Source organism: Telopea speciosissima, chromosome 5 (genome assembly GCF_018873765.1).
Source record: "Telopea speciosissima isolate NSW1024214 ecotype Mountain lineage chromosome 5, Tspe_v1, whole genome shotgun sequence".
NCBI classification, from domain to species: Eukaryota; Viridiplantae; Streptophyta; class Magnoliopsida; order Proteales; family Proteaceae; genus Telopea; species Telopea speciosissima.
In genome coordinates this window covers 56,299,747-56,323,598 of record NC_057920.1, presented here as the reverse complement: position 1 = coordinate 56,323,598, position 23,852 = coordinate 56,299,747, and the positions used below count along the sequence as shown (strand labels likewise).

The window sequence follows — 23,852 nt, the reverse complement described above, 5'->3', positions numbered from 1 at the left end:
AATATGGGAAGATTTCATTCCATGAAAACATTACTTCGATCCCACAAAAACTGAAGGTTTTTTAAGATAATGGCAATAATAGGTGATGTTGAGGAGGTGGAAAAGATAAGCTCGACCTAAAAAATATAATTAGGAAATGATTACCATATTTTCAGTCTTGTTTTTATTTATTTTTTTAATTTTTTAATATTTTGATGATCGATACAACAACCGATCCAATAAAACTTGAATTTTAATCATTTTTGGCTGATTCAAGACGATTTTAGACTGATTCATGACCGATCCCAAAATTAGGAACCTTGGCTCCAAGCCAGCCGATAAAAAACAAGAAAAGGCAAGGCCTTGCAAGGTGTGGTACTATGGTGTCGTCAAAAGTCAAGACCGACCAACTTTTGCACAGAAATGGTATCAAGAAAAGATTCTATTCCATGGACTAGAAACTTTAGCTGTAAAGGTTAAGAACAATTTAAAAAAAAGAGTGAGTGGTAGCAGCGCTACAGGTATTTTCGTTAAACGCGACACTAAACACACCATCTAAAATCTAAACCGTTGAAATATTTTTCTTTAATCTTAGTCGTTCATGTATTAACTGGTTACACCGACATCCGGTTTCTGAAGAAATAGTTGTAGGAAAATGCCGGTGGCGGTGGAGGCAAGTTGGTGACTGCCGCCGATGGTGGTCGTGCATTTATAGAGTTTTGGGGGTGATAATCTAGGGTTTCTTCTTTTTCCTACTCTTCTTCTTTGTCGCAGGGGAGTGCTTCAGGTTTTGGGGGTGATAATCTAAGGTATCAAATTTTTCCTGCTCTTCTTCTTCGTCGCAAAGGAGTACTTCAGGTTTTGGGGATGATGTTTCAAATTTTGTCCAATTAATAACACACCTAGCAAGGTTTCAAATTTCATCTAATCAATAACACCCCTAGCAAGAAGAACAAAGGAGTTGTAGTAATGGTTTACTGCAATAGTCCATCGCTACTGCCCTCCTTTTTTTTTGTTTTTTTATTGAACTAACTCTCTTGTTCAAAATATTGCGCAACAGAGAGAAACACCAATCGCAACAAAATCTGGTTCAGGGACTCGTTAGAGTTCCCAATTAATAAATGTACCAATTACAATAAACATTAACTTGCCATTCTCTTGCAAGACCAACTCTAATTTGTCCCAAAAAGGGCTAGCTTGCAACACCTTAAAACCCTAGCTTTGTGCAGCGCCAGTCCCTACGTTTTGCATTGTACCTGATGGTGTTATCGGTCCTCATGCGGATCCAATGAGGGATGGACCTGTTCTACCTCATCTTCTTCGCGAGCTTCTTCTTGATTTTCAAGGTTTTATCCGACGGCATCTTGGCTTATGATGCGGAGCTCGGGGACGAGGGGGAGGAAATCGGAACAGAAGCGATAGAACCCTTTGCTGCCCTATAAACATCTGGAAAATGTTTAATCCCAATCGTGGAATGGTTTACTCCATCGCTGCAAGCACCCCCGCTGCTCCAATCTCCTTTATAGAGACTACTATTTCTCCAATTGAAATGACCCGTTTCATTTAGTAAATGGGTTGAGTGAATCCGACCTTCGCTTCTACTGTGTCGAGAGGGAAGCGCAGTAGCAAAGGTGAATGACATCATCTTTGGTGATTTCGGTTGGGGTGAAGAGGCGAAACCAGAGGGTTTTGGGATGCGTCGACAGTGACGTCGAAGGTGTCCAGAGGCAGCCACTGTGGGTGGTTTGGTTTGAGAAGAAATCTACTGCAACTCCAGGAAGATAGATGTTTTCGCCAGAGAAGGGAAACATTCACCGGTCTTTTCCAGGAAGGATGGGTGAGGTCGATAGCCGAGGAAGAAGAAGACGGTGGAAGTTGATAGCTGGTTGAATACTTTTATATTTTCAATGCTTGAGATTTAAGATTATTTAATCAACGATTTAGATTAGAGTGGTGCATTTAACGTTGCGTTTAGCCGCGCTGCAATTTTTTCCCGTAAAAAAAAAAAAGGAAAGGGCAGGGGCCACGTGCAGACGACAACGAATGACATGAGAGCGCTAGCATGTCAGGGAATAAGATTTCTAAATTTCATGAGGGTAATGTGATCATTTCACACCATTACAGACAACTTTTCTCCTAAAAACAAACACCATCACCATTACATAGTGAAACGTCACGCTCAAAACAAAAAGTTGTTTCCAGCACTCCAGATTTATTATTTAAAAAAAAAAAAAGAAAGTAAATCATCTTATAGCCCACCAAACTGGAATATTTGAAATCATTACTAATCGGGTCTGCAGGATGCCAGGAACTTTCCTTCTACCCGAGTAGGTTCATAATTCATAAATATCTTCCTAATTTTTTTAATTTTCCAAATATACCCTTGAAGATTCCAGTTCTTTAATACCAACCGTGGGTACTAGAAGGAAATTTCCTGCATACCGCGTAGCAGCAAATTAAAATTTCTGAGATTCATAAAAGATTCATAAAGAGGAAATAACTCAAAATTCAATTTATTGAAAGAAGAGGCGAAGAGGAGAGATAGAAGTGTTCTTCCACATCATCTTTGCAACTGAAACTTCATGACGGCACATGATGGAGCTTCCTCCTCTTCCTGCTCCACTTCCGGATCTTCTTCCACTTACGATGTGTTTCTCAATTTCAGGGGTGAAGAAACTCGAAATAACTTCACTGGTTTCCTTCACAGTGCTTTGGAAAGAGAAGGAATTAATGTGTTTATAGATAGTGAAGATCTATGGGGTGGAGAAGAGATCAAATCATCGCTCCTTAAAGCAATTCAGCAATCCAAAATCTCGATTACTGTTTTCTCTAAGGGTTATGCGGATAGTAAATGGTGTCTCATGGAATTGGTTGAGATAGTTCGATGTCATAGATCTAACGGTCAAATGATTCTTCCCATATTTTTGAATGTTGATCCAAGAGATGTTCGTCATCAGACTGGAAGTTTTAAAGGATCGTTTCAGAAACACAAGAAGAAATATGATACAAAGATCACAGAGACTTCGAAGGAAGCATTGACTTTGGTTGGAGGAATTACAGGATATGATCTCAAGCAAGTAAATGAGTAAGTCTTAATCCCAACTCCAATCCCACGAACTTCTTTTGATTTATTTCATATCTTTTCTTTTTTTTTTTCTTTTTTGTTCTTTTTTTGTCAATTTTTTTCTTTTTTGGTGGACGGGGTGGGGTCAATTTTTATCCTCTCCTGTTACAGGAATCGTTATCATCTACGGTTCCCTGACCGGTGCGGTTTCCTAGTGCCTCTCATAAGAGGGGTTGGGACCCATCCGGGCACCGGATCGAACACTCTACCAGGTGGAGTCCACCCTCTTCTTGTGAGAGGCACTAGGGAACCGCATGCGATAAAAATTCCCTGTTATAGCACGGTGTTGTAATGCATCATGCGGCAACTGCAAGGCTATGTGCACCATGTGGGACCCACTATGCCACATGGCCTCTGTAGCGACGCACGATGCGTTACAGCACTGTATTGTAATAGAAGAGGATAACGGTTCGGTGATGGGTGGTGTCAAACAATCTCATACAAATATGCAAAATGCATGTGTTTTTTTTTTTTTTTGGTAAAAATATTGAGAAACTTTATTAAGATCAACGTGAATTACACATGGATGAAGTTGAACATAAGTACTTCGGATCTATGGATCGAAATTTGACTAGATGTTGTGCATGTTTCCAACAGTGCCTTGGGAGTCAGCTACACTATTAACCTCCTTTAAAACATATGTAAACGAACAAGAAGTAAAATAGGGCGACAAATGGAGAATATCATCCACTAAAGTAAATTAGGAAGACAAATATGCAAAATGTTAATTCTTAATTTTCCCTTATCGGAAAGAAACGCCACCGGTTGTGCGGCTCCTTGACACAGGGTGTCAAATTACCATCGCACCCCTGCAACCCCGAAAATGACTAAGGGTGCGGCAAAATGCATGCAACCCCAAAAATGAACATGAGATGCGGCAAGGTCATTTCGCGCTAACCCCAAAAATGACCAGGTGCTTGGTCATTTTGTGCACCACAATGTCGGGCGCAAGGCAGCGTGTCTAGCACAACCGGGTGACCAGTGTTCTCCTTATCTGTAATATCTGTGGAAGGATTTAGGAACTTACTTCTTATTTAGTTGTCTTGTTTACGAAAAAAAAAAAAAAAAAAAAACCCTATCTTGCCGACGGATAGCAATTACCACATTGTTGTATGATAGTTGTGCACATGTGCGAGATTAATTCGTTTTAAAATCCTCTACAAGTCTTGCGGTGCCTTGTAGTTTTGGCAGAAAGCTCGACACGTAGAAGATCTTCATCCAATGGTGCAAGCTCCATTGATCCAATTTTTTTCTTTCTTCTCGAGCTCAAGGCACGTTGGATGTTAAATCTTCCACAAGATTAAGGCATTGCAGAGGATTTTTTTTTTCCAGGCTTTTGTGGATAAAATCACAACATCATCTTTCCATGTGTAGCAAATAGACACACCGGACCAGATATTTTTCTCGGTCTTGAGTGATAGTCTTGGAAAGTTGGAAATGTTTTGCCTATATGGGAAAAAGGAGTTTATCATTGTGGGTCTTGTGCTCAGACACACAGGCACCCACAAGATGGCCATCCCATCCCTTTGAAACCCAGATATCCCACCCCTATAGATGTTTCCGCATTGACCTACGTTGGCATTGGGGCCATGCTTCCGGACAAAAAACTCTCTCATAAATTATAATTCTGAGACAAATAAGTATGTATGCATAAGATAATATACTAAATTACCATAATTTGAAGCTTAAGCCAATATATATGTATTATAGGAATGAATATGTATTTCTAGTCTGTCTTCTATTATTCTTAATTGAAGATTTGATAATCAATCAAACATCTGAATGTTGGCCTGTTGGGTTTGCCAAATGGCACAGTAATAGTTGGAGTACCATAAGCAGGCATAGACATACATGGGATACATTCCAATACACTATAAGGTGTCTAATTAAATATAGGCTCCAAACAATATCATCTATATCTAATGGTCGGAATTGCCTCATTATCTATCCATGGGGTAGAATGATCAGAGTGGGTCGTTTAGGAAGCCTTTCCGCAAAAAGACGGTGTAAAATAATTTTTCTTTTTTCATTTTAAATGAAAATTTATATTATTCATTTCTTTTCAGTTCAATTCAGATTTTAACCTCATTAGTTACTATTTTATTCTTTATTGATATGAAATAATTGCAAGAATCAATCAAAGCTAGTCAAGTTAGTTGTTGAAAGGGCTTTGAGTGAATCGAGAAGCTATCGCTTAGTTGATGTTAAAAACCCTGTTGGCTTAGATGACCAAGTAGAAGATCTATTATCTCTACTAAATCTTGGCTCCGATGATGTTCGACTTGTGGGAATCTGTGGTATGGGCGGCATTGGGAAGACAACTGTTGCAAAAGCACTCTACAATCGAATTTTTAAAAGCTTTCATAGGATTAGTTTTCTTGCAAATATTAGAGAAGAAGCTTTGGGGCCAAAGGGTTTAGTTTCTTTGCAAGAGCAACTTATTTCTACCGTCTCCAAAAGGAAAGTTGATGACAAAATATGGAATGTTTATTGTGGTCAAGAATTGATAAAAGAAAGACTGCAAGGAGAAAATGTTCTTCTTATTCTTGATGATGTGGATTGTCGTCTTCAACTTGATGCTTTGGCTATTGAATCCAATTGGTTTGGTCCAGGAAGTAGGATTATCATAACAAGCAGGGATGAACATGTTCTAAATATGGCTAAAGTTGATGAAGGTAAAATATACCGGCTTAAAGAATTGGATAGTGAACAATCTCTTCAACTATTTAGTTTGCATGCATTTTCAAGGGACCAACCTCCTGAAGATTATAAGCAGCTTTCCCAAGATGTGCTACAATTGGCGGGAGGATTGCCATTAACTCTAGAAGTGTTGGGTTCTTCTCTGTTTGGCGTAAGTGAAAAAGAAGTTTGGCATAGTATGTTACGAAAGTTGAAAAGAATTCCAAATAGGGAGGTCCACAAAAAATTAAAAATAAGTTATGACAATCTAGAAGCTGATGAGAAATCTATATTTCTTGATGCTGCATGTGTTTTTTGTTGGATGGAGGAAAGATGTAATTTCATTATGGGAAGCTTGTGGGTTTGACGCAATATCAGCAATAAAAAAACTCACTCAAAAGTCCCTCATAAATTTTACGAAAAGTGTATTTTATACCTATCGGGGATCCATGGGCTCGTGTGATGAGCTAAGGATGCATGCTCAAATTCAAGCCATGGGAAGGGACATTGTTATGGAAGAAAGCCCTACAGAGCCTGGTAAGCGTAGTAGGCTATGGTCTCATGATGAAATCTCGGAAGTATTAGAAGAGAACAAGGTAATCTTTTTTTCTTTGGGCCCTTTTCCATTTTTATGTAAGTGTGTAATCCTATCTTATTGAGAAACATTCATATGAAGTACATGAGAACTAAGCATAATAAGTATAGAGTGCATTCAATGAATAGTCCCTATAGATACATCTCTTTTTTTCCTTGTTTTTTTTTTAACTTTCTTAATTGATTTAGTGTGCATTAACTTCTAATTTTTATTACACTACAGGGAACTCAAATGATTGAAGGCATCCTTCTATTCTCAAGTCAAACATTTCCGAGTGTTAGCATACATAGGAAGGACTTTGAAATGATGTCCAACCTAAGATTCCTCTATATTGATGAAGCACACTATAATGGAGACTTTCTGCATCTTCCTTCTAGCTTAAGGTGGTTCAGTTGGAGATACCCTTTGGAAATTCTACCAACCAATTTTTATCACAAGAAAATAGTCCATATGGACCTATCAAGAAGCCATTTTAGACATGCTTGGATGAACAAGCCTCAGAATGAAAAACAGGTATAATATTTGTCCCCTTTTCCGTCTCATCTTGTTATAACCCTAACCGGTACTGTGCCTGGGTGTGTACCTGCGCCTAGACAACCCAACGTGAAAAGACTGGTGCTGCCCCCTGGAAAGGCGGAAAGGACCAGGGGTAGCTCCGGTCTTTTCGCATTGGGCTGTGTCTGAGTGTAGGTACACGCCCAGGCACAACACCAGTTAGCGTTCCTTTTCCCAATCTTATATTCACCTTTTTATTTGACAGTTGTTCCAAAAGTTGAAAGTTCTCCATCTCCGGCATTGTTATCATCTATATGAATCCCCAGACTTTTCATGGTTTCCTTACTTAGAGACACTAGATCTTATATGGTGCAAAAACATGGTTAAGTTACACAAATCCATTGGTGATCTAAAATCTCTGGTTGTGCTTTACTTGGATGAGACAAAAATTGAAGAACTTCCAAACGATATTTGCAAGTTGAGTTCTCTCAAATCCCTTACTCTCTCTCAGTGCTCGTCACTCAAAAACTTGCCTGAGTCAATTGGTGATTTAAAATCTTTGGATCAACTTTTGTTGGATGGGACAAAAATTGAAGAACTCCCAAACAGTATTTGCAAGTTGAGTTCTCTCAAACGTCTAACACTCAGATCCTGCTCATCACTCAAAACTTTTCCTGCTTCAATTGGTGATATAAAATCTCTAGTTCAACTTTCATTGGATGGGACAAAAATTGAAGAACTCCCATACAGTATTTGCAGTCTGACTTCTCTCAAATCTCTATCACTCAAATTGTGCTCATCACTAAAAAAATTGCCTGAGACAATTGGTGATTTAACATCTCTGGTTGAGCTTTGGTTATGTGGGACAAAAATTGAAGAACTCCCAAATAGTACTTGCAGGTTGAGTTCTCTCGAAAGGCTTGATCTCGATGGATGCGAGTTACTAAACTTGTTGCCTGAGTCCATTGGTGGTCTAAACTCTTTGGTTGAACTTTCTTTGGACCGGACAAAAATTGAAGAATTGCCTAATGGTGTTGGGTTGTTGGAGAAACTAAAGGTATTAAGTATTATGGGTTGTGAAAACCTAGTCAAGCTACCAATATCTGGGGGGAGAATGAGATGTTTGCGTATCATTAACCTGATAGGAACAAAAATTTTACTATCACCAGATGAATTTCTAATGCTCCATAGTTTAGTGGAGTTAAGAATAGGGAACAAGTTTGAATCTTCACTCCCATCCTGGGTTAGTGGTCTTCCACAGCTTCAAAAGGTACTATTGCAAGGATACACAATGCTTGAGTCAGTCCCAAAGCTTCCCTTGACTTTAACCACCTTGGGTGTTGTAGATTGCCTTTCATTACAGAAACTTCCAGATTTGTCAAGCCTTAAAATTTTGAGGAATTTAAGCCTTCGTTATTGTGAAAAGTTGGAGGAGATTCGAGGGCTTGAGGGAACAGAATCCTTGGAAGATTTGTATGTGTATGATTGCGACACAATAACAGATACTCCATGGAAGATAAATGGCCAGGTCATTTCTTTAGCTTGTTTGTCCCTAACTCTCATTGGAATTTTAAGAAATTAAGTTGTGATTGGTATGCATTTTAGGTCGATTTTGCATTCTCGGATGATAAAAATAGTTGCTTTTATCTTCCAAGAATGCGTTATAAGAATTCATACCAAATACAGCCTAACTTTCAATTAGATTCTTTGCTATAATGTCCTCTTATTTACAGGGAAAACTTCTTGTTGATGGGTTACGGAGAAATGATTCCTTGAAAGTTAATGATGGGATATATAAAGGGCTAATTTTGTGCCTCGTTTTTGCCTTCACCTTCCACGAACAACACGTACAAGAGAATCTGCAAGAGGGTGAGCTAGTAAACATTCAGCTACATCTTGAAGCTTCAATTCGTCAAAAAGATAGAAGGACTACCTGTTGTAATATTGGTCTTCTAATAAAGGGTATTGAATTTACGACGAAGCGAGATCTAATGTACATTCACCATTTCAAAGGGTTTGATTGGTTTGGGCTTCCATTGAAAGGAAGAGATAAAATTGAGGGAATAAGAATTGAGGCTGAGCTAGTAAGAAAAGGCTACCAACATAGGGATTTCATCAATTGTGAAGCGAAATTCTGGAAGCTCTTGTTGGAAAGCACAGAATCTGAGCAGCAAATGCCTGACCAAGAATCTAGTGCAAGGATGGTAGCAGATTTCTTCAAGTGGTGGTCATATGGTGATGATAGAAGGTCTCCTTCTAATATTGAAGGGGTTTGCATAGTTTCTGTCCCCTCTTCATATGATGATGGTGAATCTTCATGTGATGAGGATGAAGGGTCCCTGTTTGCCGTTTCTTCTTTAGGAGAGGAGTACTAATTATACAACAGATCTCTTCAGCTCTTTAAGCGTTGGGTTGAAGGATCTGATCGAAATTTTCATTCTCTCAAGTGCGATGCACTGTCCAGGAGGCATTTAAAGTCATTTAAAGTGCATCCGAGGTACCAATCATGTATGTAGACACCCTTGCAGTCTATTCCAAATTTTTTTTTACTCATCCCCAAAATATTTTCTTTTTCTTAAAAAAAAAATCTAACCATCTGTATAATTGTTTATGACATCAGTTTGATTGATCAGGGGCAGAAAAATCAGTTTTTTGTTCAACCACTTGGACGTGATGTGATAGTCAAGGTATTTTTTTGCTAATTAATGCACACTGAAATGGTATTTCAATGTGTAGGCTTTAAGGGCTAAATTTTGTAACAGTATTCTCTAACATCATTTTTTTTCTTTTTCCCATTTCTTTCATTCCGATCTAATTTTTTAGATTTGATCCTTTGATTAGTTTGGAGTGGTTATTTTTTTTATCCTGTATAATAGGGGTGAGAGTTAACAATGACATTCACTATTCGTCAAACTTTTCAGCCAAAGATCTTCAAAGAGGTGTCATGTAACGGCTCTTAAGCTGAGGAGTAGCGTTTCAACTCGAAAGTCGGCCCAGCCCGAAGCAGAGTGAACTATCTAAAAACCAAGTTGAACAAGCCAATGATGCTTAGCTGATTGTTTTGGATGATCAACCGCATTGGGATTGAGACACGACCGCACTCCCACGGGAGGCAGCAATGGGAATCTTAGACAATGGGCGAAAGCCTGATCCAACAATAGTGTGTGAGTAAAGAAGGGCAATGTGATTGCCATCATCACCATCTCTCGCCCTATCAGTTATCGAAGGGCTCCAAGAGCAGGTCAGACTCAACCCCAAGGAGTTGTTTATTTGTATTTGATTAGTTGTTGTTTAGCTCTATGGTCTAACGAAGGAGTCCAAATCATCTCATCTTGTTGGGTGTAGAGGCAATTTTTTTAACCAGCGCCTCCTTTTGGGTATGCTAGTACTAATAGTCCTCTCACTACCAACCAGCAGACATCATCTGGATGGGTCTTGATGACTCTATATGGTCTTATCACTCTAAGCAGTGATCCACCGTCTCAGTCCATCACTAGGGCCTCGACACTAAAACTTTAATTGACCTTGCTCACCACCCATGAAAAGAAAGACTACATAGTGTGAGGACAATGATATGACAATGGGAGGATTGCCACTTGTCCTCCACCTCATCCCTCCTTGGGGGGAGAAAAGAGAGGTGAATTGAATATTGGAGTCTCACCTAGATTACTAGGGTCTAGGACCTACAAAAGAAAAGTTAACTCCTAGAATGCCCATTGAGAACTGACTCGTCTATTGGTCTCGGTAAGGGTTAAGTTACAGTCCGGAGAAGGTATTAGACATCCCAGTCCGCCAAGACAAGCCGGTCTTTCTATTACTTGGATAACTAAGGTACAACATACTTTAGGTAAGAAATAACATAAAGTGCAAGAAAGGATAAAAAGGATTAATGTACAGGGGAAAATGAGGAAAACATACATGGAGGTTTGGCTGCAAGATAAGGGTTAGTATATGTGAAAGCAAAGTAGAATAGATTCGTAGAGAGTCAAAATATATTACATGAGAAACATCATACATGGATGAATCAGACGATGATGACAAGATGTTGAAATAATATAGTTAGAGTAACATAATGATAGAGACATGGAGAACGAGGAAAAATCAAGATATGATGATCTATGGAGATGTAAACCTATCATGCATGGATGATCATGGGGGCTTGAGAATCATAAATAATTATGAATGAATGAATGAACATACTATGTATTGTGCGAAAGATAAGGAAATAAAAACAACATCTGCGAGCATCAAAATTATGGAAAGCACATTTTGGAAGAGACATGATTGGGGAGAAGGAGATGTGTATGAAAAAGATCTATCCTAAGGAGAGGAACATGCAATAGAGACAAGCATAATGAAAACTACAACAAGAGGGATTGTGTGTGTAATCACCATCTAAAGAGATGGGATCACACACCTCCCTTTGAGATGCACAACAAAAAGTGAAAAATAAGTCATAATTAAAAAAAATGTGGAGGAAAAGAGGAGAGTTTTACCTAGTGGAGATGAGACTAGATATCAAAAAGTTGGAAGCTTCCCTTTGTGACTCAGGGGAGAAGTGTTTGAGGATTGTATAGCCTCTTATAGGGGCTGAGTCGACTCTCTCTTGAACAGCACTTTATCGTAGCACTAAGAACTCGCCAAAAAAATGGTGATTCTAAGCTTCTAACAAAGAGTCTAAGAACCAAGGACCCTTCTCAAGTGTAATCCCAAATTCGTCCAAGGATCGAAGTTTTGATCTTGGCATCTTGTGAGGTGCCTTTGCATCGACGGTGGGGGTTTTTCCTACAAATATGACCAATGGGGTGTGGGCATGTGTTTTATCACCAAATTTGAGGTTTCTTGGGGCCTGAGGAAGCCAAAATACAAATCCAAGTTGTCAAAGTAGGGCATTGTCGCAAAAAGAAACAAAATCTTGGCCAAACATGGCAAGTTTTGGGTATTTGATATTATACACGAGCTGACATCGAAGAGGGGTAGAGTCAACATCGACATGCCTTCATTGAACAAGGCTCGATGTGTACTCAAGGGTTGTTCAATATTGGTTGGTCATTATGAATGTCGAGTGTGCATAGATACTCAAAGTGCACTAATAGACATTAACAAGAGGATGGTCAATGTCAATGTTAGGGTGGCCATGTCGACTCAGGGCCTTTAAATGTATCCCCTAGGTTTGAGTGTCGACAATGCATTTTGGTTGCTTGGGCTGGTTCTGTGTTGGACCAGACTAGTTCAAAATCGAACTTTGGGTTGGGTCATGCCCTTCTAGGGATGGTTTGGAATATCCAAACGCTCGTGTTTCGGATCTGGTGAAGAGTCTATTAGGTTTTCTCTCAGAGGTGAATGATTTGTGGACGAATTTGGGGAAGTGAACACTTGCCCTACATTTGTAGATACCCAGACTCTACACCTTGAAGGGTCCTCATCATCGTCATAAGAAGCCTTGGGGGTGACAAAATGAAGTGTCTACAGAATGCCCCTCTTTGATTGAGACTGCGGAATAGTTGAAAGTCAAAGAAATGATTCCTAAATACTTCAGATAGTCGGGGGTTGAGCGGGATCTTACTAGTGCCTTGCTTATGGGCACTAGAGTATGAAGGGTGATGGCAACATAGTTGTGTAACGTCTACATCGGATGTGTGAATGGGGTCAGAGCGGCCGTTTTATGGGTAACTCTGGATGGGTTCCAGGATTGCTGATAGTATAGGCTTTTCTGTTAGAGGTCTAATCATAAATGTCAATGTATGGGAGATTGTATTGTCGTAGTATTGGGTGCAATCAGGGTTTATCGTTGCATGGGCAAGTGTGTAGTGATTGTGTACCAACTGCTGTCATTGCTTGGGCATTCTGGGGAAATTATCGTTGTAAGGGCATAATGGGTAATAATTGTCGATTTATGGGCGAAGTTGGGGCAAATTTTCATTATATGGGCGTGATCGATGTCATTGCATAAATTCTGGTTCACTGCTTGAACGGGGTCGTGGGCCACTAAGGGGTGCGTTATGGTGTGTTAAATGAGCCACGTCACCGCGTTGGTGGACCCACCAATTCAAATTTTAAAATTTGGCATGAAAACAAAGGGATTATCACTAAGAGTCGCCATTGTCGATAGTGAAAGCCTGAGTCAACATCAACTTTGAGAAATCGATACTGCGTTGATGTCAACTTGGGTCAGTTCCATGTTGGTTTCTAGCGGTCCCACCCTTATGAAATACGAAGAGTCACGTCGGTTTTGCATTTCCATTTTGTAGCTCTTCGAGCTCTTAGGGTTTCAAAGGAGTTTTTTCATTATTTAAGGCCATTCTTGACCATTTGTGCACCAAATCAGTTGATTTTGGTTGCATTTTGATCATCTTCTTTCGCTCTTCCATTCTATAAAATTTCAAAAACCCCATGGTTTTGGGATTTTTCCTTCTTTCTCTAGTTTTCCTTGTTTCTTTGCCCTTCTCTTGTAATGTCAAGCCGAGACATGGGTAAGAGGGTGATGATAGGTGAGGAGAAACCTCCTCCCAAGAGGTCGTGGAGTTCGAGCATTGTGATCTGTGAGGCAAGCAACGCTGCTACTCGCCTAGTGCCTCCATTGGAGGTGGCTCAACTATTCGTGTCCTGATGCATGCTCTTCTCTAGTCCTTTGGGGTATGCCTGGTACCTCAGAGATCGGGCCTACTGGCAGTAGCCCGATGTTGATAGGCCCTGTATGCCTAGGGCCCCTCCCCACTTTGTCCTAGAGCTAGAGAGACTCTCCAGGAAGGAGATGGAGAGGTTCCAAAGGGGGTTGATACTCAACCCTTTGTCAAGATGAACTCGTGGGGACGCCAGCACGAGTATAAGATGAAGGAGCTAGTGTGTCTCTAGTTGACTCCTGTGGGTCCATGGGTAAGTCTTTTATATTTTTTAATTCATTGGGTAACTGTCTTTTTCTTGACTATTTACTTGACCGTGTTTTGATGCTATGCAGGCTACCGCCATCTTGAAACCCACTAAGACTGCTACTATTGTTGTTGTTGCCTCCACTAGTAGAAACGAGGCTTCTTTTGGATCTCCTCCTGTGGCTACTTCTCATTGTGCTAGTGGTACTGCTGCTCCGATTATGTCCTCTGCTATGCCATCATACTCTCACAAGGTTCCAGATGCCTTCTTGTTGGTGCTAGGATGGTCGTACATCAATTTAAGCATGGATATAATCTTCCCTAAACCCTCGTGAACTGTAGCTGGCTACCCTTACAATTGTGACTTCGTAAGTATCCAACTTTACTTGTTGGTAACTTATCATGGTTCTGATTCTATCACTGACTTGTTTTGTGTGACTGTGCAGGTTCCCTGGTATCAATACGACGATTTGTTGGGGATGGTGGCTAGCCTCAAGGAGATAGTGGAGTCTCTCAGTGAGGGGTGGCCCAACTGGTAAGTTCTTTGTTCTCCCTACATGGTTAGTATGCAAAACAAATTATTGATGTTGATGCTAGATGCAATGCAGAGGACGATGTTCGGGGGTACGAGGCGATGACTACCCGACTACAGAGGAAAAGGGATGAGGCGGTGGCTTCTTCCAGAGCTGCCCCGATTGTGGGCATATACAAGTCACCCTTTAGTGTCTCCAGCTACAATTCAGGCCCAGGCTAGGGATGGTGGTGCCATGGACGGTGAGGACAGGCTGAAGGAGAGGAGCAACGAAGAAGAAGAGGATGAGGAGGATGAGGATTAGGAGGAGAGGGATGGTTCTGGGAGCAGTAGCTCTTCTTTTTCTTTTTCTTTTTTTTAACATTCCCCGTATTTTGTATCCCTTCCATGGATGATGAGTAATTTTGGGCCTTCGGCCTTGTAATGATTTTTTTAATGTTTTTTTGCTTTAATGATATTTGATCCCAATTTGGGACTTTTAATCATTTGAATGAATGGAATAATTGGAATGTGTTGTGTGGATGTGGATATGATGTGGAACGGTTCATTGTGATGGTGAGACAACAAGAACCTACTAGTGCAGTGCGGATTGTCCAAAAGACAATAAACAACGCTTGGCTGGGATTTGACAACAGTCGACATTGACCTGCTATCGTTCGACACTAATAGAGGTTGGGTTGACATTGACCCTAGGTCCATCGATATCGACCATTCATTTTTGAATATCAATGGCTCATCCCCATTGACAAAGACTTTGTTCAACTCTCAACCTTCCTAGAGTCGACATCGACCTTTGGGGTCCAACAATATGTTGATGTCGGCTAGACCCTAGTTCACTTGCGACTCGGGCCTTTTCATTGTCTATCTCGGGTTTCCAATTTTGATTGTTTCCTTTTCCCTCAACTCAAGGACTGTGTTTTCTGATTTTGTTTCCATTCCTAAGTACTTGCACGTCCTTTTGGGGGTTTTTAAGACCTAAGGAAGTATAGGAAACCTCCCATTCTCAACTTGAGTTGCTCTTAAAGTTCCTTTTCCTCTTAGGAAAGTGTTTATTAGCTTTTTTTCTCTTTTTTTCCTTTGTTCTCTAGTAGCCATGGCAAAGATTTGAGTTTGTAGATTGACTTGATGTTAACAGACGACTATGAAGCCCTGAGAAGAGTACACCTTCAACAATTGGTGAGAATAATGAGAATGGTTCTGTCATGGGATCTGATCTGTGGTGCTTCACATTTTTTGATCCCTGAGATACACGTGTTTTTCTTTGGCACTACGGAGATCTGTCCTACCTGTGAGGAGTTTTGTGCATGTTTCTTCTCTCTGCATCACAGAGCTATGATCAGTCCTAATTTGAACGACGACTGCTAGAAGGATATCATGTCCTTTGGATTGTAAATGCATCATTCGCTACACTTTATGCATGGTTCCCATATAGATGTTTTAGTAGTGATTCACCTTTTTGATGATCATCGTGAAGGAGACCATGCTTTCATGGAGTACCGGAAGAGGGACCCTCTATTTTGTGTGATTTTTCAATTCCTTCTTTGCTCTGGTACCCGTGGTGCTTCCCTTGTACTGATGGAGGTTGTCAAGAAACTACAATGAGGCTATGATATCATCCCTACTGTTCTTGTAGAAACAATGTGGGGATTGGATGTTCTGAGTGGGAACCTTTCTCCTTGTAGTGAAGATTTCTCTGGTAGTCCCTACTTGCTACAGGTATGTTTTTCTTTTCTTTTCCATCTTTTTCAATAGCCATGTGTTTCGTAGGGTTACCTTGACCATGTTCTATGGCAGGTGTAGCTTTCCGAAAGGCTACAACTTGTAAAGCCTTTAAGGGGAGATTTCAAGATCAAACTCTACTTTCTCCATTCTTTGATTATGGAGTATCATTGTCAAACATTTGGGAAAGCACTCTTTCTCATATCTCTTCTAGTGATATCCATTGGAAGTGTTCTTGGTGGCCTGTAGATGCCCCAGTATTAATTTCCTCGGGATGCAAATGTTCACCTAATGGGGTTATCCCATACTTCTTTCTATATACCCAATCGACTAAGTTGGCAACATGGACTGACACAGTATGTTCCTACGGAGTTAGTGAAATTTTTTCTACCAGAGCAGCTAGACCAAGAGTTGACTAGGGAGATCATAAGTCTATGACGATTGAAAATAATCTTGAAGAATGTAGACATTTCAGGGAAGGATGAGATGATCACCGAGTATGTGACGTGGATCAAGTCGCAGGGTGTGAAGGTACTGGGTGAGAGGAAAGACAGAAGTAGGTTTACATGGGGTGAGGAAAGAGGCTTCAAGTTCTTCAATCTCTAAGTGCTCTAGAGAGGCTGATGAGGACGATGGTGGAGAAATCGATGATCCTTCCATCTTGAAGGCAAGGATTGCAAAGTTACAGAAGAAGGTGGATGACTTGAGTCGTCGCTCAGGTTTTTAGGATGTTTTGATTACCAACATTAAAATGAAAATGCGGAGCATTACATCATCCTTCATATTCCAAACCAATATTAAAATGAAATGCAAGGTATTACATCATCGTTCACTTTTAAAAAATTACAAAAATAAAGGAGTTTTATTTTCAATAGATTTTTGAACTCTGTTAAATTAGAGATTTTGAAGGAGACAGAACCAGGGAGGTTTATGTTGATAGAGACCCAAATGTTGGACATAAAAAGTTCTAATTATATGATATATGTTTTGGATATGCAAATCATTGTGTGGTGTGTGTTTGGGTGCACTAACATGTGTGTTAATGTACTAAGAGTTTGATGATACCCAAGCAACTGAGGTGGAACCATTGAAGACAAAGATAGCATGTTGTTTGGAAGAACTATTGATGACGGATTTCCGCGAATAGAAGATGGTCTTTCATGGTGTTGAAAGATTGAAGAGCTGAAAGCAATATCAAATAGAAGAATCTTTCAAGACAAGAATTAGGATTTGAACATAATTGATTTATGTATGTAACCTTAATGTATATAACCAACTGGATGAGAAAAGCCCAAAGAAAAAGACATGAAAAGGACCTTAATGAACAAACCCAAGAAAATAGGTGGTTTGACCTAGAAAAATATTTAAGTCTATTGTCCATGGTCTTCCGTGAACAAGGACAGATGACCATGCTTGAGTGAGAAAATAAAATAATATGTCATCTCATACAAAAACCGTGCTTAAAGGGTTAAGTCCACAGAAGGACCCAGCAGTCTTCCAAAATGAATTTCTGTCTATGTCTGAAAGCAATTAAACTATGTCATCTCAGGACAAATGGTCACAGTCTTCCGTGCTCTACTTTTGTCTAAACCCAAAGGTAACAGTCTTAAGTCTTTACAGCTGCGGTCTTTCTTGAGAATCGTGTGATCATCCGTGCAATAGAAACTAATGCTACATAGTAACCTTTGACTAATCATTAATGGAGCACTAGGACTCTAACAACTTGTGTGGGATTCCTACGCATCTTCACTAATGTTAAGGAACTCCAATAGCTAGTTTTTCTTGGTAAATACATATTAAATAATGGAGACCAAAATGATTTAATACTTCCAACAAACTTCGAATAGAAGTGGACCTCCAACAACTGGTTTTCCTTGAAAATGAAAAGATAATTCAAATAGTTAAGATATGAAACTTAGCTCGACTTTAACAACTAGTTTGTTGACCCCAACATATAGTTTACTACCTATAGACAGGCTAAGTCATTTGATGCCAATATAAGAATCAACACAAGCATACAAAATGCTACATCGTACACATAATCTTGAGAAGTGTTGTGAACTGAGCTAAAATCATCTACATCATATTGAGAATGACTATCTTGTGAGATTCTACTGTGCTGAAGTGTTAAGCTACTGCTTGAAGAAAAAAATATCAACTATACTGATTTGTGAAGATTCTGCTTGAGGGCGGGCCTTAGTGCAACGGTAAGGTTGCTTCATTGTGACTAAGTGGTCACGGGTTTGAGTCTAGAAATAGCCTCTCTATGAAAGTAGGGTTAAGGTTGTGTACATTATGTCCCTCCCCAGACCCAGCAGTAGCAGGAGCCTCGTGCACTAGGTATGGCCTTTTTTCTGCTTGAAAGAAGAAGCAATTAGAAAGAGCCTCACAATCTCATTTCTTATACTTTTTCTTGTGGATGTGTCTGCATCATTGTGAAGGAAAACATTGACTTGTGTAGTTCGGGTAGAAATCTTTGCCTTGTGTGGCCTGGGTAAGGAAATTCTTAGCATGTGTGGCTTGGGTCATCAATTCGAGGGACTATGATTGAGTGCAGATTGGCTTGGTTCCTACCAGAAAGGAATCTGATAGTGGATTAAATTCTTGGTCCGCGATCAAGTTAATGGACGTAGGATTATTTGGATCTGAACCACTATAAATTGTTGGGGTCTCTCCATTATTTCTCTCTACCTCCTCTTGCACTTGCATTTGAATATTCTTTTGCATTACCTTTAAGTTTCATATATATCTTGCAAAATGATTTTGTCACCCAATTGACCCCTCTTGGTAGTTGCTATTTGATCTTACACTAAACATGGGTCTATCTACATGTGACAAGTTATATATATCCAATGTTTAGTTAAAAATGTCTTAATAAAATCCCACATAGGGCTGCACTTACAAGTGCATGTGGGCCTTTACCATATATCAAGCCCAGATCAAGGGTCTAGCTCAGGCCAAACCCAATGGGCCAACCTTTGAGAAGGGCATTTTCAAAAACAGTTTTAGAAATTGTTTATAGCTTATGGTTTATAAGTTGTTAATTGCCATATTGAGAATCTGGAAGGACCATGATATTGCATGCATGGTGGTTATGAGATTTTAATATTTATCTCCCTAATGTAGATGACAATTTATATACATGAGATGTAAAATAGATTCAAGGGTTTTAATTTATTTGAGGCTGATATGGAGATGAAGATCCCCTTTAGAGATGGTGTTCAAGGAGATGTAGAACCCCATCGGAGATAGAGATGGGCATAGTCATGGAGATGACTGCATCACTAGTTGCATAAGATGTATAGTTTTTATATTGTATTAGATAATAAATTCTTTTTTTGGTAAAAAGATAATTTATTGATGAAAGGAGCATGAGCCACCTAGCGCCTCTCCCTCACATAGGAGAACGAGCCAGGGAGTGGAGACTGGCCAAACAGTCAGACATACAACTGACAGAGCCTTCCTGGCCAAGGTATCAACTATGGAGTTGATATGCCTTGGAATACATAAAAAAGAGCATTCATAAAAGAGAGATAAAGAGTCTTGATATCTTCAATGATTGGCACCGCAAGGAAGGAAGGCAAACGAGTAGTTTCCTATAGGCACTTAACTAACTCCGCACAATCTGATTCAACCTGAATCCTTCTGTAACCCGCAGATAGAGAATGAGTTAATCCTGTACGGATGTTGATAGCTTTTCCAAGGAAAGGAGAAGCGAAGGAATAATACCACGCTCATCTCTTAGTAAAAAACCAATCCCCTAGTCATGTCTTCGGAAGAGAGGCGTCAGTATTAAGTTTAACCAGACCTGGGGGAGGTGGGCGCCATGTTTGTTCCATTGGAATAGTCGGTGTGTGAGAGGATGATTTGGGTTGAAACCAATGGAGGGGTTATCAAGAGGAACTCATTACACTGCCTCTTTGCCACATCAATAACTCTAGTTGGAGACCAAACCTTGTGATTTAAAATCAAATTATTGCGGGCTTTCCAAAAATGTCAACAAATAAAAGCCGCCAAAGATAGTGAATCACGCGCAAGCTTCTTATCCCTCTCAAATATATTATCCCACCCTTGTAGCCATTGACTGAATTAGGGTCCTGATTTGTTGGTGGCGAGTATAAAAGGGAACTCCCAAACCAAATAGCACGAGCAAACGAGCAATCTAAAAGTATGTGATCAATAGTTTCCTTATGATACCCACATTGCTGGCAAGAAGGATCAATCAGGACCTAACGACTATGCAGCCCATCACCCGATGCCACACCTTGAGCACAACATCGCCATAGAGATTCTTGATTTTTGGAAGAGCACGCACCACCCATAGTCTTTTTCAAATATAATCTAGAACTTGATGAGGCACTGTTGAACTAGAGGTAGAAGCCGAAATCAGCTCTGCTACTTGCCGTTGATTTGCAAGCAAATGGTATGCCAATTTTACCAAGAATACCCCATTAGGAGATCCGCCACAAACTTGGACATCTGTCGTGGGAAATAAACTGAACGGGATCTAAGAAATAGCAATTTTATCTTATGGGTGGAAGAATTGATCAATTAAATCCATGTTCCACTCCCTGTTAACAGGGTCAATAATATCATAAACAACTAATAAATTCACATTGATGAGTGGGAGTAATGTTTGGAGGATACATTTCTATCATCCATCTTGGAATCTACCATCCCAAAACCACCATATTTATTTTGCTTTTTTTTTTACATGTAATGTATGTTCATGATATAGACACCTCATTTTGTCACCTACGACTATGATTTCTCCGAGAAGTCGAATTCTCGATGTCTCCCTCAAGGTAAAGCTCAACTTATGGGAAAAAGGGACCAAACTGTCCTCACAAAATTTTTTAGAAAAATTTTTTTTTAAATTAGCTTGAAGACAAGCATAAGTGATTATTATTTTAATTTTAATTTTTTTTTGCTAAAAAGATCCTTTGTATTAAGAGAAAGAAATAAAAGAATATATAACCTAGGAAAAATGAAAAATGCCAGGGAAAAGATAAACTTCAATAAAACAACGAAGCAGAGACTGATGAAATCTGGAAAATATGGGAGAATGACTTGTGTTAGTGTGACACAGGCTAGCTTTATTTATAATAGAATAGAGGAACATTCCAGAAGAATACAAGACCAAAATACCCTTATGATAGTTCTACCCTTGTACCAATATTACAACACTCCCCCTCAGGTTGGTGCATATATATCTATCATGCCCAACCTGCTAACATTAATGGAAACAAATAACCTAGGACTCAATCGTTTGGTAAGAACATTTGCAAGCTGATCATCTGAAGGAACGAATGTAATCGACATCTGACCACTATCAAGTTTCTCCTTGATAAAGTAACGATCTATCTCCACATGCTTTGTTTGATCATGATGAACAAGATTATGAGCTATGCTGATTGCGGATTTACTATCATAGTACAACCGTATAGGCTTCTCAACCTCAATTCCAAGATCTTGCAATAAACCTTGGAGTCAAAGGGCCTCATATGTACCCTGGGCCATAGCCCTAAACTCGGCTTCTGCACTAGAACGAGCCACAACAGTTTGCGTCTTGCTTCTTGCATCTCCAGGTGACAAGATTCCCCCCAACATAAGTGCAGTAGCCAGAAGTAGAACGTCTGTCATCAGGTGATCTAGCCAGTCTGCATCGGTATATGTCTCAATGTTCATGTGACCATAGGGAGAAATAGCAACTCCCTTTCATGGAGCAGCTTTCAAATACCTCAAAATTCTGTAGACAACATCCAAGTGTGTAGAATAGGGGTCATGCATCTACTAGCTAATCAGACTTACTGCAAAGGCAATGTCTGGACGAGTGTGGGACAAGTAAATCAAGCATCCTACCAGTTGTTGGCACTACTCCTTATTTACAGGTTGTCCTTCCTTCAGCCGAAGGTGACAATTCGGTTCAATAGGGGTGTTTGCTAGCTTGCATCCCAACATACCTGCCTCAGACAATAGATCCAATATGTATATTCTTTTAGATAATGAGATTCCTTTGTTAGAGTAGGCAACCTCAATACCTAAGAAGTACCTAAGCATCCCCAGGTCTTTGATTTCAAACTCAATGCCCAAAAATTTCTTCAAAGAATCAATCTCCTCTTGGCTGCTCCCAGTGATGACTCTATCATCAACATATACAATCAACATAGTCACATGTTTGGTAGTCCTCCTAATAAATAGTGTGTGATCTGCATTGCTCTGTTTGAACCCAATGGAGACCATTGCTTTATAAAACCTACCAAACCATGCCCGGGGAGACTGTTTCAACCCATAAAAGAGCTCGATTGAGCTTACACAACTTTCCTTGAGTCTTTGGAGAATCAAATCCTGGTGGAATATCCATGTAGACCTCCTCAGTCAACTCACCATGCAAGAATGCATTTTTTACATCAAGTTGAAATAAGTTCCATCCTTGATTTACTGCATAAGACAAGAGAACCCTCACAGTGTTCATCTTGGCCACTGGAGAAAACGTCTCCTGATAGCCAATTCCATACGTCTGGGTGAAGCCTCTAGAAACCAGCTTGGCTTTATATCGTTCAATGCTCCCATCAGCCTTATGTTTCACTGCAAACTCCCATTTACACCCTACAACTCTCTTTCCCGGTGGAAGTTGAACCAAATCCCGCATGTTATTTTTATCAAGGGCTCTCATCTCTTCCTTCATAGCTTCTTTCCAATCCAAGTGTGCCACTGCCTCCTGCCAAGAATTAGGAAGAGACACAAAAGACAAGGAAGCAAGGAAGGTCTAAAAAGTGGGAGATAATAGTCATAAGAAACAAAATTTGAAATTGGGTGCCGAGTACAACTACGTTTACCTTTCCTAGTAGCAATAGGAAGGTCAAGAGTAGGGTCATAATCAGAAGAAGGAACAAATGGAAGCTTACCAGAGGGCTCAGAGATGGTAGAACTTGGAAATCTGCAGTCAATTTTAGTGCAAAGATGATAGTAGGCCTATTCTGGTTAAGATTTTCCTTCCTGCCATACGTCAGTAGTGACTTATCTCCCTGAACCTTTTTTCCATCACCCGGCTGATTACTTTGCTGAATAATGGGTTCAGTGGGCACAGTAGGGGACACAGGAGTCTCCCCCTGAACAAGAATCACACCTTGCTGTTCCTGACTAGTAACCCCATCCTCAAGAACATCCTCTTCTTCCCAAGGCAGATCTATGGGAATTTGAAGGACCTCTTCCTGGTGAACAGACTCCCCTTGAAGAGGGACAAGGTAAAAGAAAACATTTTCTTGAAAAATAACATCCGTGGAAACAAAAATTCTCTGAGAAAAAGGATGGTAACATTTATAGCCTTTTTGGGTAGCTGAGTATCCCAAAAAATACACCTAAGACCCCTGGGTTCTAATTTTTCATGCACATGATGACTCCAAACAAAAGCAACACAGCCAAAACCCTTAGGGGTAACAGGGAAAGTGACACTATACCTAGAAAAGTTTCAATGGGGCTCTTATTATCAAAGACACAAGATGGCATCCTATTAATAAGAAAGGTTGTCGTGGTTGGCAGCATCCCCCCCTCCAAAACCGAACAAGGACATTCATAGCAAACATCAAAGACCGAGCAACTTCAAGGAGATGTCGTTTCTTCCTCTCTGCCACTCCATTTTGAGGTGGAGTATCAACACAGGAAGTCTGGTGACCAATCCCATGGGCAAAAAAATAAGACTGAAATGCCCTAACCAAATATTCAGTGCCATTATCAGACCTTAAAATTCTAATTTTAGCATCAAAATGTGTTGAAACCATGTTATGAAAATGCTGAAAAATAGAAAAAACATCACTCTTCTGGTGCATTAAATAAACCCAAGTAGTACGACTAAAACAA

The 23,852-nt window shown here is 39.9% G+C and overlaps 2 protein-coding genes and 1 pseudogene across 2 annotated transcripts; 2 read left to right on the top strand and 1 right to left on the bottom strand.

Moving 5' to 3' along the window:
* Window positions 1-1,003: 1,003 nt before the first annotated feature.
* Window positions 1,004-22,455, bottom strand: LOC122662249 (annotated as a pseudogene).
* LOC122663116 (disease resistance protein RUN1-like) lies at window positions 2,562-6,149 on the top strand. The gene is made up of 2 exons (XM_043858816.1): window positions 2,562-3,056; window positions 5,235-6,149. The coding sequence occupies exons 1-2, from the start codon at window positions 2,562-2,564 to the stop codon at window positions 6,147-6,149; spliced, it is 1,410 nt and encodes a 469-aa protein (XP_043714751.1).
* On the top strand, window positions 6,219-16,719 carry LOC122663113 (disease resistance protein RPV1-like). Its single transcript, XM_043858815.1, has 8 exons — window positions 6,219-6,378; window positions 6,600-6,890; window positions 7,138-8,400; window positions 8,606-9,220; window positions 9,506-9,559; window positions 13,831-14,016; window positions 14,188-14,276; window positions 16,524-16,719. Exons 1-8 carry the CDS (start codon window positions 6,232-6,234, stop codon window positions 16,717-16,719), a joined length of 2,841 nt encoding a protein of 946 aa, XP_043714750.1. The 5' UTR covers window positions 6,219-6,231.
* Window positions 22,456-23,852: the final 1,397 nt, after the last annotated feature.

Bases quoted from the DNA above. Each gene is read 5' to 3' on its own strand.
- LOC122663113 (XM_043858815.1), top strand. From the start codon at position 6,232: ATGGGCTCGTGTGATGAGCTAAGGATGCATGCTCAAATTCAAGCCATG. The intron at 9,221-9,505 runs GTTTCTTCTTTA...TTGATTGATCAG, and splicing joins ATGAAGGGTCCCTGTTTGCC to GGGCAGAAAAATCAGTTTTT. The intron at 9,560-13,830 runs GTATTTTTTTGC...GATGCTATGCAG, and splicing joins GACGTGATGTGATAGTCAAG to GCTACCGCCATCTTGAAACC.
- LOC122663116 (XM_043858816.1), top strand. From the start codon at position 2,562: ATGACGGCACATGATGGAGCTTCCTCCTCTTCCTGCTCCACTTCCGGA. The intron at 3,057-5,234 runs GTAAATGAGTAA...AATAATTGCAAG, and splicing joins CAGGATATGATCTCAAGCAA to AATCAATCAAAGCTAGTCAA.